This window comes from Corvus moneduloides, chromosome 14, assembly GCF_009650955.1.
Source record: "Corvus moneduloides isolate bCorMon1 chromosome 14, bCorMon1.pri, whole genome shotgun sequence".
NCBI classification, from domain to species: Eukaryota; Metazoa; Chordata; class Aves; order Passeriformes; family Corvidae; genus Corvus; species Corvus moneduloides.
Window position 1 is genome coordinate 4,713,622 of NC_045489.1, and position 18,757 is coordinate 4,732,378.

The 18,757-nt window shown below is 43.3% G+C and overlaps 1 protein-coding gene and 1 long non-coding RNA gene across 8 annotated transcripts in view; one reads left to right on the plus strand and one right to left on the minus strand.

Moving 5' to 3' along the window:
* Nucleotides 1-1,171: 1,171 nt before the first annotated feature.
* LOC116451229 lies at nt 1,172-6,558 on the minus strand. Of its 2 annotated transcripts, XR_004243141.1 has the most exons (3): nt 5,591-6,558; nt 2,361-3,993; nt 1,172-1,347 (listed from the first exon to the last, which is right to left on the minus strand). It is a non-coding gene; the product is annotated as an uncharacterized LOC116451229 (long non-coding RNA). The 2 variants fall into 2 exon arrangements; XR_004243140.1 differs by having other exon boundaries at nt 2,361-6,556.
* A 471-nt stretch (nt 6,559-7,029) lies between these two features.
* The window catches only part of RPS6KA6 (ribosomal protein S6 kinase A6), a 36,758-nt gene continuing 25,030 nt past the window's right edge, over nt 7,030-18,757 (plus strand). Inside the window, exons 1-2 of one of the 6 annotated variants that reach the window (XM_032123557.1) lie at nt 7,030-7,216; nt 15,302-15,361. In XM_032123557.1, coding sequence (XP_031979448.1) covers nt 7,142-7,216; nt 15,302-15,361 — 135 coding nt within the window. In that variant the 5' untranslated portion in view covers nt 7,030-7,141. Of the gene's footprint in view, nt 7,217-7,573; nt 7,748-7,794; nt 9,590-9,731; nt 11,927-11,955; nt 12,441-15,301; nt 15,362-18,757 lie in introns of those variants that run through there. The other 5 variants (XM_032123558.1, XM_032123556.1, XM_032123559.1 and 2 more) reach the window with 5 other exon arrangements.

Genomic DNA, 18,757 nt, shown 5'->3' on the forward strand with positions numbered 1-18,757 from the left:
TCTATTCTTGTGTGTTTGCAATGTAAAAATGCAGTAAAGCCATTATGCAGGAAAAAAAAAGGAAAGTGGTTGAGATGATTATTCTGTTATCAGTCATGACTAAGATGAAGAGAGATATACTAGCAAGACATTGTTCCTAAAATAGATATCTTGCAAACAAGAAATGTCAGTCAAATGAGGTTTAAATTAAATTCCTGATAGCAATTACTTACAGAATTATCGTGCTCCCATTGAAATTATTATGAATATTGTCACCAGAGTTAATGGGAAAAGAAGCTGGGCTTCAGATACTGATTCTGAAACGAATTCCAGAATGTGCTCAGCTTGTGTCCTGCTGAACCCAAAGTCACAGGTCTACAAAGAGCATCCTTGGCTGAAGGGTGGCTCCAAGCTCAGGGCAGTGGGAAAAGGTGAAACTGAGAGCTGGGCACTTGCAGGAAGTATAGAATGGCCACAAACGAGTGACCTCACTGGGAGCAGAACTGATGAAGTGCAGAAATGTGATGTGTGTTCCAAATAAAGAACTGATGAGTCAAGTTGTGCCCCAATTGGAACAGGAGCAAAGTCAAGACAGCTTGAAAATAACCTTGATTTTAGTGGAGAGGAATTAGCAGTGAAGTTGTGGTGACCCCCAGGAGTCCCAGAGCAGCAGTAGGCTGGAAGGATGTGGATCTCTGTCCCTCCAGGAGCGGGGACCCTTTCAGCACTCACTGCTGCTGCAGCAATTATCTGAAGACCCAAACTAACATTCCTGAAGTGGCATTCACGACCTCCTCTCTGCTCCAGTAATGCAGCTATTACTCATCCAGTCAAGTCCTTTTGTTACACAATAAGGAGAAAACAACTTCTAAATATATAATTTTAAACTGATATCTTTATACTGCAAGACACAAACAGCTACTGCTGAATTATTTCTGACAGATACTAAGTTCCTATTTAATCTTCCAGGTTGAGGCATATTTCTAAGCATGGCTCAGTAGGAAGTTAATTATAATCTTCCAAAATGGGAAGAATTTTCACCTGAGATGATTAGGATACTGGTTTGAGGCATGGTATGTGGGCTCCTAGCTAAAGTTAGGAACTGGCAACATCTTTGGCTCTCTCTCATTGCAGAAGTAACACCTTCTGCTGTCACAAAAACTTCCCTGAAGATGGAGATCACGATGATTTTGGATGCAATCAATCCCTTAAGTATTCATCATTGTTGATACATTAGCATATTGGAACATCATGGTAGTTTATTCTGTGCTCTGAGGCAAAATTCGCTCTGAATTCCAGTTGGATTTTTCAGGCTTGGTTTTAGCTTCAAGGATAAATCAGGTTTGAAGAAATATAATGAAGCAAGTTCTGGGAAAAGACAAAAGTATGTGAGATTCAGTTTTTTTAAAAAAAGGATCAATTGCTTGTGGTAGATTTGCCATCTGTTGGTGTGTGCACACTGCTGCAGTGACTTATTTCAGGATTTAATTACGTTTTCTGACTGCACTTGGCTCAGCTAACCTTGGGAGTTTCTATGAGAAATACAGTTGGTCATATTTCCTTCAGTAGCTTTTGGAAAGAGATGAATTACCAAAGAAATTCTGGTTTATGAGTCCTTAGGAAGAGGTTGGACAAAGCTGGGCCTTGGGGTTTTCACTGAGTCATTACGTGGAGGCTGAAGGATTTCTGTGGTCTCTGCTGGGCTTTCCTAAGGTCAGACTCCAAAAGTGCACACAAAGCCTGAGTGTCCATCCCTGCAGTGTCACTCATGGATGTAAAACCAGCCCCCTCCTTACTCCATCCCTGCTGTGCCCTCGTGGTGGGCCTGTGATTTACTCTGAGTCCCTTGTCATTTCCCACAGGACTTGGGGAGCTGATGGCTGCTCATTACTTTCCTTCTCTTCGTAATTTGTGTACATTATTGACAACTATTTTATGTTTATTCCAAATATTATATATATATATATATATATATATAGTGAAAATGTGTGCAGAGAAACAGGAATTTCCCCACCCTTCAGCTCTGAGTGAGAGAACGGAGCAGTGCCTGGTGGGATGGTGGAGGTGGGATGGATATACCCCGGTGTAAAATCCCAAACAATGTGCAGAGGGGGATTAATCCCTCTCCCTTGCAATATAAAGCCAGGGAACATCAGGTGAAGCTAAGCAGCAGGCTCAGAGTGAGGTACTTTGGTGATAAGGGTGGACTTTGTGAGGTGTTATGATCACTGTAAATGTAGATATTCCAGAAAGCTTGGGGAAACTGATGGAAGAAATATCCAACAAGAGTGTTCTGTGCAGGATCTCACCCTTGGCTCATGAAACCTGAATTGCTTGAGCCTGAACACAAATCTGGAGCTGTATTTTTAGCTATTGCTTACCCTGTTTGTAGGTTCTGTCTGGCATCTGCTTTCCTGGCCAGGGTGGAGACAGGATACTGCATCTTTAATTTAGATTTTCCTTTGAGGGTAGAGAAGAACTGAGATGTGTCAGTTGGCTGGTTTGTAGCATTCACTCAGTCTGGGGGAAAAATATAAACTATAGGACATTTAATTTCAAAATGCATTTCAAAATGAAGGAAAGGTAAAAGTTTTAAGTGAAAGCAAGTATATATAAGCATAAAAAAGTCTAGTAGGAACTTCATTCACTGTGCCTATCTGCAGTTTTCATCCTCTACTGTCAAAGCTCTGTGATCAGCAGAGATAAATTCATTGTATTTTCCATATGGCTGAGATATTTCTTGAGCTCATTTTGGACAAATGTGGCAAAATTTGCTGCTAAGTCTGTCCTGTGGTTCCAAAATATCCCCCAAAATATGTTTGCTTTGACGGTGAGAACGAAATAGTAGATCTTTCTTAAGGTGTTGATCTGGGAGCATCATCTCCAATTGGCTTCCTTTTTTTATCCCTAAGTGAGCTTTTAAAACCTTGCTACGAAAGTACAAAGATGAGATGGAGAAATATAATGAAGCTGAGGCAGGGATTCACTACAGGCCTCTTCCCTCGCACTTTGTGCACTGACATAACCACAACAGAGTGTAAGTAAGAATGATTCCGGCTGCTTCCTCCTGTGAGTGGCTCCACGCAATGGGGCAAAGCAGACAATAAACTGCTTACCAAAGTCAAACTGTATTTGATACCACATCCCTGTGAATACACACACACCCCTCTGAGCTTGGCTCTAGATGCAGATTTTAAATATCAGAATATACAGGGTGGGGAGTGGACTCTCATATTTTCGTTTTATATTCAGACCATATAGCATTGACTGAAGATTTTGTCATGATGTTGTTCCATAACTTCATCTGCATACAGATGCTTGATATTGGGATACCAGTGTCTTTAATTGTGAAAATCTTGCTGCATTTACCTCCTTAGGACCTGAGCAATTTCCTCTGTGTGTAGAGGATTTCCACATTTTGATGGCCACAGCTGTCCCACTGAGCCCATGTGAGAGCTCCCCACGCTCTGTGTGAAGCAGTCCCTCCTCTGGAACAATTCTGCCAGGGACTCAAGGATACAAGGACACTTTTTTGTTGCATCAGGACAGTTGTTTTTCCTCCACGTAGGAGAGCGAGTGGCACAAACAGGATGTGCTTTGTACCCACGAGCACTCATCCACACAACAGAGCAGGGCTGTGCTGCTCTGACTCTGAAAATGTGCTTAAATGGTATTGTACAACGGATTAAAGGCGAAATGACGATGAACTTGAATAAACTCGCCCTGAGAAATTAACTGTATCCCCCCAAACCACCTTCACAATCGATCCTAGAGTTCAGCCTGCCTTGAACTGGATCCCCAAAGGCAAATTTGTACCTGTTCCCTTCAGCGGTGTTACCAGCGTTGTAAAAGCAGAGTGAAACAGGCAGGGGCAGCTTCCTCAAGCTTTGCTTTTTGCACAGTTTCCTTCCTGAGCTCTTGCTAAATGAGGCACTATCCACATATTCCTCTATTCCCTGGCTTTCCAGGGGGAGCTCTGCTGTCCTTGCCGTGGTTCGGGTTCAGTGTCACCGCCTGGGGGAAGGAGCGGAACAAAAGACACTGGCCTGATGATAATATTCTTATTTTTCCTTTCTTGAAAAACTTTCTGGGTGAATGAACTCAAAGTTTGAAGGATTCTTCTGAAATAATCTCGTTTAGGGTAGCTGCAGATTAACAGAAAACTGGAGAGGGAATGTCAGTCTGTAATTGGCCTCTCTGAGAAATGCCCTGCTGGGAATGACATGCAGGAAATGTGCAGGGATTTTTTAAATTCGTAAATAAGCTGTTGTTCATATGTTCAAGTGTGTGATTGACGATTTTCAGGGAAATTGAATAAGTAAAGTAAGTGTGGGTGCTGTCAGGTGGCTGCAGGTGCATAAAAGGGACAATTGAGTGCTTGGATTTCATGTTAGTCATACTGAACAAGCTGAATTTTGGCTGCAGATCCCATTTATTACTATTTTTATTTTTATTTTTATTTTTATTATTTTTACTCCTTTCCTATTAGGCTCAGTAAAATACTACTCTCAGCAACTTTACCATGCTATAGAATTAATTTTGAAGTGAATCTATATTAAGAAACTAATTATTTGGAACTCTTCATCTAATCAAAATCCCTCAGAGGTTCTCATGCTGCTCATACAAGGACCTGCTGAGGGTTGGAATGGGCAGAACCTGCTGAACAGATGAAGGTGCTGAAATGTCAGGAATATTCAGCTGCAAATTGCACAGCAGGGATGTGATACCCCCAACTGAAAGCTGGGCACCAAATGAGATCTGATACCCCTACAGGCAGATTAGATGCTCTGGAAATAGGGGCAATTAATATCCAGCTATATAATATCTAAATATTCATTTGAAACCCAAGACATGAGGCCCTGGTCCTCCTAAATCAGTGATTTGCTAATGTATTTTTGGTGGTTTATTTCTTTGAAAAACAGCATTTGAGGGGAAGCTTGCTAATTTTTACATTTCTGTGACATATTGTTGCCTTTTTATTGAATACTTTTTACTTGTTTGGTTGTGAGACCTAGAGTAACAGAAATTCTGAATTTACTTTTTCTTATATCTACATACATAACAATTTCCCTTTTCTAGCCTTCGACACAAGTAACAGTCCTAACTCCTTTAATTATTGCTTTCCTCCGAACTTCTCAAATCCCTGGGGATGCAGAACACTTGTTTGCAGCCTGTTATTATTTGGAGCAATGGGAGAAGTCAGATGCAGGAAAACAGCATCTGCCACGGGAGTTTTAGACACAAGTTCTTGTTGACCACTCCAAGAACTTTCAAAAATCACTTCTCACTAGATTTCCTTTATATTTAAATTAAGATCTGTCTGATAGCACTGCTCAAGTGCATACAGATTTAATCTCACAGAAGCTTTGGCCATTTGGCTCATTAGGGGTCACCAGCAGAGGCACTGGGATGTCGCTGTGTGTGCCCCAGCAGCCTGCAGAGCTGGGGCTCGTCCCTTCGTCTCCTGTCACTTAATTGCTGTAAAAGCTCCATGTTCACACACTCCTACCATAACAAAACTAAAGTGACCCAGCCTGAACAGTTCTATATTTAAAGCATAAATTCTCTGTCAACATTAACTACCTGTGACTTTGATCCTCCATTTTCTCACCTGATTTTTGTTTTCTGAAGGACAAACATTCCCAGTACACACTCCAAAACATTTGTCTTCCATGGTTGAGTTCCAGACCTTTAAAAATAGGCTTGCAATGGAAATGCTGACGTGCCAGCTGGCTGCTGCTGCAGTGACACATTCACAATAGGCAACTCCTCAGCGCCGGGGAACTGGGAATGGGCAGCTTTTGGGAATGGGCAGCTTTTGGGACTGCTCGCTCGGATTTAATCAAGGACTGGAGCAGCACAGCATCCTACACTTGTCTGTGCAGTGGTTGACTTCTGAGTCAAAAAAAATCAGCATAGAAAGTGTTTGGGATATGGGATGCACCAGCTTGTTCCCTTGTTCGTGCTCATTTCATCAAAATTATTTGGCAATTAAGAAGGGTTTGAGCCTTCCTTTGCTTTATCTAAAGGACAGGGCTTCTTGATAAGTCACACAGCATGTTCAAATAAAAACTGTCATTGAGGCAGTTTTCTATCCTTTAAAAACATACTTTTGACAGTATCACCTAGTGTTTTCCAGCTCCTAAAATCGAACGGTGAAGGGGGAATATTATTTTTTCATCCACGCTCTTTTTCCTGCCCCCGTTCGGCAGTGCTGTTGTGTTTCTCTGAACACATGCCTGGAAACAAAGGCGTCGGGACCGGTTTGTTGTAACCACGGCGAGGCGGCTCCGCTCCCGCCCCGGCTCCTTCTCGCTTCCCACCGCCGCGGGCCCCGCAGGGACCGGGCTGCGCCTCCCCGCCGCCCGCGCTTCCTGTCCCCACACCTCGCAATTTCGAAAAAACACAACCAAACGAAACTTTTGGGGTTTTTCCCCTTCCCCTCTGTCGGTTCCGTGGGAGGAAGAGCCTCCCCGTGCCGGGGCCGCAGCCGGTGCCCCTGAGCGCCGATCACTGACAGTCCGCGTCCCCTCAAGCCTGTCCCCCACTTCATCCCCGTCTCTTCATTCCTGTCCCTCATCCCCAATCCTTTTATCCCCCATCCGCTGACCCCCCGTCCCCTCACGCCTTGTTCCCGCAGCCTTGATCCCCCTCAGACCTGTCCCCGCAGTCGCGTCTCCTCACTTCCAATTCCCTCAGCCCCGTCCCTCATCCCCAATCCCCCTCATCCTCTGTCCCTCACCCCCAATCCTTCCACCTCAATCCCCCTCAGAGCTGTCCCTCACCCTCAATCCCTCCATCCTCCATCCCCAATCCCCCTCACACCTGTCCCTCCATCCCCAATCCCTCCATCCCCAATCCCTCCATCCCCAATCCCCCTCAGCGCGGCCGCCCGCCCGCCCGCGGCCCCGGTGACGTCACCGCGCGTCATTCCCCCCCCCCCCATGCAGGGGATTCTCCGTCCCGCCCTGACGTCACCGCGGTGCCGCGCAGGCCCCGCCCCCGCGGGCCGCCATGTTGGGGGCGTGCGCGGGGCAGCGCAGCGCGGCGCCGCCCCCGCCGGCCGGCAGCGCCCGCACCCCGCGCTCCGCTCCGCGCCCGGCCCCGCGCCGCCGCACGGCCACCGGGAGCGGCCGAGCCGCCGCGGCCCCACAGCCGGGACATGGTGCCGTGCGCGCCGCTGGACGACGAGCCGCAGCCCTGCCACAAAATGGAGCTGTACGTGAGCGGCGCCGAGGTCAGTGCGGGGCGGAAGGGGGGGGAACGGGGCGGGCCGGCTCCGCGCCCCGCCGGCACCTGCGCCCGACCCGGCCTCCCGCGGCCGCGCGGGGCTGCGCCGGCCTCGCCTCGCTGCCCGCTCAGCCTGCCCGCCGCGCCCCCGCCGCCCCCGGCCCCCCGGCCTGCGCTCGGCCGCGACCCGCGCCCGCCCTGCCCGGCCCCGGGCCCGGCCCCGGCCCGCAGGCGGCGGCCCCCGCCCGCCCCCGCCGTCCCGCGGGCCCAGCCGCCGCCGCCGCCGCGCAGCCCCGCCGCCGCCCCGGGCCCGGCCGTGCCCCCCGGGCGCGGGCCGTGACACGTGTGGAGGTAGCGGGACCGGCGCCCGGGGGAGACCGGTGCTTTGTGTCGCCTCCCGGCTGCTTCGTGTCACAGGTGTCTGTCCCCACGTAGCATCCAGGGGGTTGTAAACTCACTTTTATGGCCGTAGCTCCTGTGAAAAGTTACTTTAAGTTCTGCTGGAAATTTGCTCGTGCTAATGTGGCTACGCATCCAGGTAGGTTGTCACTACGGAGGTCCCTTTGCCTTCTCGTAGAATAACTATGCATTAATTATCAGACACACAACGAGCAGAGAGAACCAGGAGTGCCTGGCTGAGGTTTGGATGCTTAAACGTTGAATAACTAACTCTACGTTGATTATCATAAACACAAGGAGCAGAGGGAACCAGGAGTGCCTGGCTGAGGTTTGGATGCTTAAACGTGTTAAAGAACGAGGAACGGCTTCGAGGTATTGCTTAGTGCTCGAGGTGCTTCATCAGCAAGGAGCAAATGCAATTTAAAAGAAAATAAGAGGTAAAACTGGTTCTGTTACAACGATTCCTGTGTCTCAGCAGAACGTGGTGCTTGAGTATTAAAACTCTTGCACTTTGAAATCAGAAGTGGAGAGTTGCATATCAGGTATCGTCAGCTATGACAAATAAAAGATTACACCTAGGTCTGTTAGACGCACAAAAGATGTTATCTAAATAAAGCTGCTTAAAACTGGTCAGACTTGCTTTCTGTTGTGCACCAGACTCTTCTAGGTGAAAAGGGTCTGGCAAAATCATCTCAAAGTACAAAGTGTGCAAGAGTGAAAGGATGTCCTTTAAAGGGTCTTGTTGAAATTTTTTTCCATGTTAAAAATTTAAAGAGAAAAAACCCCCAATTTTCTTAGTGCTTTTAATATTTGCGGTTTTTAGTACCACTGCCAAGTACTATAATTAACTGGATATGCATTTTTATACCATGGCTGCTACACTCTAACACTTAAAAATATTCTAATGGTTAATAATACTTGAGGCAGTCTCTGTACCTTAATATTAGAGAAATCCTAATTATGTTGGTGAAGCTACAGGATCTGAATGTCAGCAAAAGTATTAAGACTTATTTGTTCATATTGTTTGTAAAAGTAGTTATGTTGTAGCTGAGGTATGAAACTTAGTGAAGGTCTGAGAACTTTCTTGGTCCTGTCGATGAGTTCTTTAGGAAATATTAAGAAATCGTGATATATGAGTGCTAAAATAACCAGGTGTGGAGTGTTGCAGCTGAATTGGGATGTGCATCCCTGGGTGTTTTTTGGCTGGACAAAGTCCCCCACCAAGGGGTGCCAGCAGAGCACAGGACAGGGGATGTCCAGCTGAAAGGGCTCTGTGTGTGTGTGTAACATCTGAAGGCAACTGTTTGCAACAGTCGCTCTTTAAATTGTATTTTCCTCAGGTCTGTACCTGAACTATTTCATAAGGTCTGTGTAAAGCTCCTCTGGTTGTGCTCTGATTAAAAGGAGACCTGGTGTTTGTTGTGTTCGTGTTAGGTTTGGCCAGCAGCAGTTAAAGCCCATTTATGCCAAACCGGTTTCTTCAAGTTGAGTGTGAAGTTCCCAAATTACAGGAGCAAATACTTGTGTTGTCATAACCCTTCCTATAAGTGATCTCAGGGATGTGCTGCACTTCTCACTTGTTGGATTTCTACATCCACGTGGCGTGGGGATTTAACAAAGGTGTATTTTATGTCAAAATGAATTTTCGTTTGGACTTTCACTTAGTTTTTATAGAATTAAGTATAGCTCATTACAGCCTTGTATTGGCAGCCTGAGAGATCTCTGACCTTGGCCTTGCTGGAACTACAGTCAACAGAGCTACTGTGAAATAGGTTCTTATTTTGAAGATTAACTTGTGCCTTCTGGTGCTCTTGTCCATCAGCTGTGGCACAGGAGGGAAAATCCGAGGAATGGTTTTCTCTGAGGACTCTGCTTGTTGACTAAATTTAGGATTATGTTATTAGCAATAAGTGCGTTTCCAGTAGCACTTGTGTTGACTTGGAGTAAAAACACCTGGCAAGGAAAGGATGTGATCTTGAAGGTAGGAAACAAATTTTCATGATTCAAGTCACAAGAACAACATGAACTTTTGGAAGAAATTATTGAAAGTCAGGATTGAATTATTTTGCCCTTTTTGGGGGGGGAGGGTCTTTGAAGTGCTGAGGATTTGGGGCTGCGCACTGTGCTGTTCCTGTGTTTATATTCCTATGACAGCATCACTTGTGAAGCTGTTTGTGACTCTGGGAATTCCTTAAGTCTAGGTAGGAAGGATGAGTGTTGCGCTGTTTAAGCTTCAAATATTCAGTGAACTTCTTTCCCCCTGGATATTGGATTAATAAATATTTCCATGGTAATGAAAATAGGTATAAGGGTGTTGATCATAATCAACTGTTGTAGATTATTAAAATATAATTACAGTCTACAAAGAAACAGGAAAGTAAACATTAGCATTTTACTGACCAAGCTGGATGAAATGCTGAAATAGTTGGAATTGGGCAGAATATGGGAATTTGGGCACTTTCTGCCCATTGAACAGGGAGGGTTGCATTTACAAGGAGCTGTGTAATAGGTGTAAGCACATGCTGTTTGCAAGACGTGAATATTTTGAATTGCATAAATGCAATCTCTGTCTCAAACACTTATTTTTGCAATAAATACTTCAGGAACCAGTTACTTAATTGCCTGATTGTGACAAGCAAGACAAGGCTGAAACAAAAAAGTGACTGAAAACTAAAGTATTCGGCTGGGAACCGGGGCTGCATTGTGAGTTGCTGCCTTCCAAAAGGCATTTTCGTGAGCTGAACTCTGCTGCTGTTGTGCATAAGCTGCTGCCTTTGCCAGTTTAAATAAATACATCTTTGATTTTGGCCAGTGTTTTCAGCCCATCCTCTGGAGCACGTTCTGAGCCCGGTCTGTCAAAGGCCACTGAATTTTGTCAGTGTTAGGAGTTGCATAACTCCTTTGTGAGTAATTACTGGCAGTGACGTGGATGACTCAGCTCTACCTAGTTTTGTGCATCTCTCAGAATCGCCACAATCGGGTGGTGTTCTGTTAGAGAGAGAAAGTAAAACCTTGCCCCTAATCTGAGTGCCCTCAGCCATCGCAACAATGTACAGATTTTGTAAAGATCTTGGAGAACAAGTTGCCTTTAAAAAAAAAAAAAAAAAGTATGCACATTAATGCTCTTAAAGGGAAAACAATGAGTGTCTTTATGCATTGAAAAGTGCTGCAATACAGTAATAATGATGGTGGGTTTGTATACCACTTCTGAAATTAGTTTTGGGAATCTGCTGTAGTATTCTGAGTCTCAGAAAGGAGCCAGGAGTCTGTTGCAGGTAGCTCACCTTCCTTCCTGCAGGATACCTTTGGAGACACTTCACAGTAACCCTAAATCCAAAGAATGGGATGATTTGTCTGCTCATCATAGGTAGAATTCTGCTATTTATGTAGTACTTTACTACATTAAGAATAAAATTTGAAATCATTGCTTTCATCGAGTTTAAATCTTACCCTTTCCCAGAGTTACCTGCCATCAAACATGATTTGGAGATTGCTTTATGCCCGTTGATTCTGGAGTTATGATTATGTACGCAGGCAGGAACACTGCTAATTCAGTGATAGCTGTGCTTGGGGTCAGCTTTGTGTCTTGTCAGAGCTATAACTTGCTGGAGGCACCTGTAATTCTCCCCTGATCTGATAATGGGAAGGATCAAAATGTCCTTTTAAAATCACTAATTATATGTTGCTGAAGGTTTGGTATCCTGTTGGAATGTATGATTTATTTGCCACAGGAAAATAACTTTATAGCTCTCCCTAGTAATTGATTATGGGTTTCAGGTGTTTTAGGTTGTTTTATCTCCCTCTTTTACTTGGTGTGTTAAAGAGTGTGAGGGAGTTACGAGGCCTCTTCCCTTTGAGGGGGGAATTGAGGGACTGGGGTTGGCCCAGGATTTGTGCAGGTGGGGGAGTGGATGTGCCCAGAACCCTCAAATTCCTCAGACCTATCTCAGGAAATACTCGTTAGGCCAATGTGTTGCTAGTTAAATTAATGATGCAAACTCACTATAGATGTAATTAAGAATAAATGAGGAACAAATGTGGTTGTCATGGCAGGATATTTTTTTTCAAAGTCTTTTTGACATAATTGGGATTTCCTATGTAAGCTTCCACTCAAATATTTTGAAATAAGTATTTGAAGCATTCCTTCTGTGTGTGGGGAAGGAAATTGGTTATTCCTGTGTTCATGTGGGAGAACTGAGGTGCAGGTCTTGGGGACACCGCAGTAACTTCCCAAACAGAGCCCAGGGAAGGAGGATATGGGAGCTCTTGGTGATCCTTGGGTAGAATTTTACCTGTTTGAAGCCAGACAAGACTTTAGGTGAGTGGTGCTGAATACTGCTTTTTACTTCTAATTATAGTATGATGATTAAATTCCCAGTTCTGCTTTTTCTAGACATTTTTTAATGCTGTTTGAATGCCTCAATGAAGACATGTAAAAGCAGGGCAGGATGAACCTGCTTTACATCTTCCACTGCTTTTCCTGTGATTAGGTATTTTTGCTGACCTTTTGCCTGGCTTCTTTCAAACAAAACCTGTAGACCCCCCAAATCCTAAGGCATTTACCATGTAAACAGTGAAAACATCCTTCATATGTGGGGGGCAGATGGTTCAAATCTTTGGTAACACTGGGAATCCTCTGTTCTGCTGCAATAATCAGAGGAAAAACATGTGCAATAGTCATTAAGCCTTTTCCCAGCCCCCAGAAGCCCTTTGGGTATTCTCCCAAGGTAATAGGGATGGTCCCAGTCATGGGATCCATGGGATTATTTAAATCCAGAGGCACACTGTTCCCTGGGAGGCAGTTGGGTCCCTCAGCCTGCACCTCTGCAAAAGTGAGTGTCTGACCTGCCAGGTGCTCTGACCTAAACTTTGAGCTCATCTATTTACATAGTTTCTTTTGTTATTTTGTACTAATCAACAACGTGCGGTACTTTGTGTCATTTCCAGAATGTGTGTTTGGAAAGTGTTGTCAGTGTTTGCTTGAATGTCTGAGTTCAGTTTGTGTTTTCATGGGAGTTAATATTTAAAATGTTCAATTCTAGGACTTTAGCAGCACTGAACAGCAAAATGATTCGAAGATGAAGGAATCTCCTTCACAGTCATAGTACTGGCTTCTTCCACCTGCTCTTTTTATAGAGAGATGTACTTTTTAATTCTCAATAATAAATTAAATTTGTGCATTTGTAGATATTTAGTAAGTAATGACTTAGAGGTTAAAATAGTTCTGTTCTATATATGTTTGTGCATAAATATTCATGGTTAAATCACTAAAAGGAGCCTCACTTGGCTGTGGAAGCTGCATTTTGTATCTGATTTCCACAGAGGTGGGAAATAAGCATTAACTGTCACTTTTCATTTTTGCCAGCTTCTGGTTATTGAAACTTGGCCAATTAAGTGACTGTACAAGACAGTAATTATTTGATTTTTGTCACTGACTTTTTTTATCTGAATTACTTAACAAGCTACCAGACTTTGGGTTATATTCTAACAAGTTTGCAGGTTTTTGTTCCTTGGTTTTTTTTTTTAATGGACAGTGACCAGGCTTCACAAACAAATATGGCAAAAGTTTTAGTTGTGTGTATCAAGCAGTAAAAGCAGATTCATGCCCTTGAACATCGAATTCTTTGGACTAGAAATTGGCAGGTGTCCCAGTCTGTATCAGTACAGAGAGACTGGACAGGAAAAAACAAACACAAACCAAGGAGCAACAATGAACGGGAAAAGTGTATGATAGGAAATTGTTAATTAAGATGATTACCTGCCATAAAAGTCCAATAGCTTAGTGTATTTGATTTGCCAGCAAGTTGAAAGTACATTACATGGTGTTGTCAGGAACACCAGAGAAGAAATTACACACCGATTGTGGGTTCAAAACCCCATTCCTGCTTCATTTTTTATATGTGTATTGTTTTCAGTGTATCTACAGTCCTTCTGGCTGGTAGCGTTGGTTCCAGAGCTTAAACTGAAGGAGCAAAACTTGGAAAATGTTGCCCATATTTATAGAAAGAAACAGGGAAATGCACACTAAAATCACTTAGAATTTAAGTTCATGAAGGAACAATGTTATTACATTTCTGAGCACCTGGAGTGGAAACCTAGTTTAGTTCCAAATAAGCTTTTTGGACAAGTTTGGTGGGCTTCACATTGGTTCACACTTGAGTGTAATCCTGTGGTATTGTGAAAAGAAATTGCATGGAAATGAGGTTGGAGGTCAGAGCTGGGCTGAACTTTGGTGTTACTTCTTGATTTATTTAGTTAATTCATACAGGAACAGCCATAGTGAATGTCTTGTCCCCCCCAGTATCTAATTTGGAAAAAAATGTTTATGCAAAAAAAAGAAATAAATTACATTGCAAATTAATAACTTTGGTTTCTGGATCCAGGGTAATGGATGAGTGATTTTTGACCTTTAGAGTTGGGGTGGCAACACATGAGAGATGAAAGATGGGCATGGGCAGGAGGCACCACTGGTTAAACTGAGTTATGATAAATAGGAACTTGTAGAAGGAAAATAAATGAAGCTTTATGCTATTTCCTTGATCTGGTTTTTTTTTCCAGTGAGGATGTAGTCCAAAAATAAGTGCCAGTATCTTGCTACAAAAATTGGAGATTTAACTTTATCAAAATCATTAATTTGTGAATTAGCTCTTAAAAGCTCTCAAAACCAGGAGTCTGTAGCAGCAGTGGAAGTGGTTGAGGGTTTGCCTGGGTGACACAGTTGTGGTACAAACCTGGCCCTGCAGCCCCACCTGTTCCTCCAGATTCTGGATTTGGTTCTGAACAGAGGAATCTCTGGGGCATTTCTTCTTAGGCAGGGATTTTAGAAAAAAATCAGAAGTACAAGAAAAAAAAGTCATTACCCAGCCTAGAATTTAATTGGTTCACCTTCTGTTTTCAGGAAAAAAGTTGAAGTTTTCTTATGTTATTTCTAGTTAATATTTTAGTGTGAGACCTGTGCCACATAAAGGTAGAGATGCTGAACAATTAATATATAAATAAATTAGCAATTATTACTAGCAAAATCCATAGTGGGATTCACCCGTTCACCCGTTTTTGTCAGGTATTTCCAGTTTTTAATTAATGCTTTACATGTCTGAACAGAGCATGTCCTTCATATTTTTGGGTTTTGGGTTTTTGTTTTGTGTAGTTTCAGCTCTGAATTATTTGTGACTTAGGGAGTGCTTAAACTAAGTTTTGAATTTTTTTTTTTTTTTTACTGCAACCATGGACTTGGTATTTTCAAAAAGGCTTGGAATCACTTTTGCATCTTTTCTCTTTAAACTCCAAATTAATTTTCATTAGAAGAGTAGGTTTCTGAAAAGCATCTACAGCATAAGTTTCGTGCATAACTGAGGAATTCCGTATTAGTGTAATCTTGTAGGGGTGGTATCTGTAGCTTTTAAAGGAGTTTTAAATTAATCCCAATTAAATAACACTGGCATAATAATAATAATGATGGCATTTACAAAGGGAGATGCTAAATGATACATAAGAGAGATGCTAAATATAACTGTTGAGTAGTAATGTTTGTTTGAAACTACAGCTTTAAATTAGAGCAACCCCACCACCAGTTTTCACTTGTGTGCTCTGAAATGTAAATTGGTTGAATTATGAACTCTGTTAATTTGAAATTGCTTGGTCTTAATGAAGTTTTTTTTCTTTTTTTTTTTTCCCTCTGCATTCCCCTCTCCAGCTAAATGGCCTTAAAATGGCAGATGAGCCTATGGAAGAAGGTGAACCATATTCCTACCATGTAAGTGTTTGGTACCTGTTCACTTCAGCCACTCATTAGCATGATCTCCTGTTGAAGCAAAATTTATGCATTCCCTGCTTTTTAATAACTTCGGAACCCATCATTTTATTTGAACACTATCTGAGGAGACTCTAAGTCTCAAAGATGGTTTTGGAAATTAGTACCTGGGTAGGGACTGTAAGTGCCTTGTTTGGGAAAATCTGCTGCATGAGGCAGAGCTTTATGGAAAGATTCTGTGTGCTGCAGGGAGCATTTGATCCCTCAACCTCAGAAATGCTCAGGCTGACCTCAAGCCTCTCATACAGAGGGCTGAATGCTGCTCTTGCTACACTGTCAGCTCTTCTGCCTTTGTAGTTTTTGGTGTAGTTGCTGTACCTTCAGCTCAAAGGTAGTTAATTCTGCTGTTTTCAACAGAATTAATGTGTACATCAGTATGTTAATTTTGCTTTTATGTAGAACTATCCCAGGTAAGCCCCTATTGAGCATGGATTTTGTCCAGTGCCTGTTTAGGAGGTGCTGAAGATGAGTGTTTTGTGTGCTGGCTAAACCTTGGACTAAACTTCAGGCTCATCCTGTGTGTGGTGAAATGCCTGGCTTCCCATGGAAATATGTGCCATCATTTTTCAACACACTCATCCTTGTATTTTTGAGCAGGGTCATAAAGAGAGTGTCAGCTATCTGTTGCCCAGAGAGGTTGTGGACTTCCCATCCCTGGAAGTGTCAAAGGCCAGGAGTTTGGAGTACCCTGGGATAGTGGAAGGTGTCCCTGCCCATGGCCGAGGATCTAACTGGATGAGCTTTAAGGTCCCTCCACCCCAACCTGCTTTGTGTTTCTGCAATAAGTACATCTTGTCACCAGTTGTAACAAATGCTTTGTGTTACAATAACATTTATAAGTATGGGATTTGGAGAATGAAGTCTTGGGCATAGAACTATGTGGTGCCTGGACATTTCCTGGTGTGGAGTGGGTAACTAAAGTGTCAGAGTGGTCTCACATGTAGCAAAGAAAGGAGCAGTGGATCGTCTTGAGTTTTCCACTGCTCTTGAACCAGGAGGAGGAGGTTGCTGGGCTCTCAGGTGCTTGGAGCCACATACCAGGGAGCCGTGGCAAAGGCATAACTGATCCCGGTGTTTCCTTTGGCTCCTGGTGAACCTACTGGGAGCAGGGAAGAGTTCCCTCTTGTGCAAGGCCACTCAGTGGGAGCTGGTGCTTCAGCTCAGAAAGAAATTTGCTGCTCAGGCAGCAGAACACAAAGTGAGATAATCAAATTTGCAGTTCGTGGAGGCCAAAGTAGAAATGAAAATGAAAGTGGCTTGGAGCTGCTCAGCTCTGTGTGCTCATTCCTTGGCAATGATGAAGAGGTCTCTTTATACCTCAGTCATTCCAATTTTTAGTACTTTAATGATAGTTAAGTAAGTGAAATTATATAGACATCTTTTGTGAAGATAAAACACTTTATAAAAAAAATAACTCATTTCATCCGTCTCGAGTTAGTCTTTCTTTGCATGGAAAACATTTCTCTCCTGAGTTCACATTTAGAAATCCTCTCAGTCTCCTCAGCAACCACGTGTGATGTCACAGGCTAATGGCTCGAGGTGGGTGATAAACACAGGAGAGGCTGAACTCTTAAAGAGCTTTTCTCATGCAAAGGTTCACGGTGTTAAGGAATACAAATTAGGATGGGGAAGAAAGAAGGCTTCTAAATAGAGTATTTACATATTTCATAGGAAGAAGCAACCATTAAGTCTGTTGTAGAACTTGGTGTGTAATTAGACAACTTGCTGCTTTCATCTGTCATCAGATGACTTCAGAATGCTGCTGTTCTTATGTGCCTTAAATTAGGCATGTGTTTAAAAAGTAAAGGAAAATGAAAAGATAGGTGTATCTTTCCTCTGAGTAGAGAAATGCACAGTCACCAAGGTGGATGGATGGAGGGAAGCCGGGATGTTTACAGTGTGTCATCAGCATATGTCAGCTGGGGGTTTGTGACCAAAGAGGGAAATAAAGTAGCTTGGATGTGAATTATAGAATTAACTTTGTTTTCCAGCAGTGTCTGGTGTTAATACCCACCTTTGTGTGGGAAGCAGGCAGAACAAACAGGCCTTTCCCAGAAGGGAGGATGAAATAAGAGAGAGGGGAGGGGAAAGGACTCGTGTGCAGTAACAGCTGGACTGCAGTTTGGGAATATACCAAGATGTTTGTTTGAACTCTTTCTTTCCCCCTCTGGACAAGCAAAGCAATTAAGGCAGAAGCAGTTAATGCCATGTGATGATTGCTTCTTTTTTTTCTTTAATTACTACAGGATGTACAAATTCAGATGAGCAGATTTCTACTCTGAATTTGTCTAAAACCAATTAAAGAATTTCATCCAGGTACTTCTGTATGAGCTGTGATAAAGCTCATTAGAAGTTTTAATGCACAATCTTGGACAATAAGTTCACCTGACTATAGAATGATATTGTTTCCAAAACCCAGCTGTTTCATCCAGTGCTCAGGTCCTTTCCTGGTTCTGTTTGCACTTCTCATCGAGGGGCAGTAACTCACAGGACGTTGGTTGGGTGTTTTTCTGGTCTCTGCTAAGAGAAGCTTTCAAAGTGAAGACCTGAAGAGAGGATAGAAGGCAGCTGATAATCATCTGATGCCCCAAAAATGAAGTACTGCAAATCAGATGGGATTTTCCTTTGTGACTGGGTTGTGTACAAAATACTGATATTCTTGGTAGGGCTGAGGGTGCTGCTCCTTTTCCCCCTGCGAGCTGAGGTTGCTGTTGGAGGCTTCAGTTTTTAATTTCAAGGGTGCTTATTTTGACACCTTGCTTGTTTTGGCTCTCAGAAACTTCTCTTACACCATGAAGCTGCAATCCATCATGGGTTTGTTGTCATCGGGAACGCTTGTCTTTTCACAGCTGGAGCTGCCGTGCCCTGCTCTGCTAAGGATGAGAGGGACATGAGAAAGTCAAGAGAACATTAAATCACTCACCTAGTTCAGAATTACCCTTGGCTGTTTCAAGGAGGTCCCCACACAGGATAATCTTCCCAGGAGCTCTGCACCCCAGAGCTGTTTCTTCTCTTGGATGCAAGAATTCTCAGAGTCCTTAAGATGACTCATATCTTATTTATGGTCTTCAAATGCTGCCTGTTCCTCCAGCTACAAATGGATGACCAGAGTTATTATTTGCTGCTGTGAAAAGCAATAATTACCCCAAATGATGAAATTCAATTTGGCTTTCATTAAGACTTATTTCAGGAAGGGGAAAGATGAGAAGAGTAATCACTGGGAAAACTAAAGCTGCTAAGCAGAGGTGAAGCACAGAAGTCTTGGTTTAAAAATCTGTACATTTATTTCTTTCATGTAAAGTAATCCAGCTTTTCTGCAGTTGGAATATTTATGGCAAA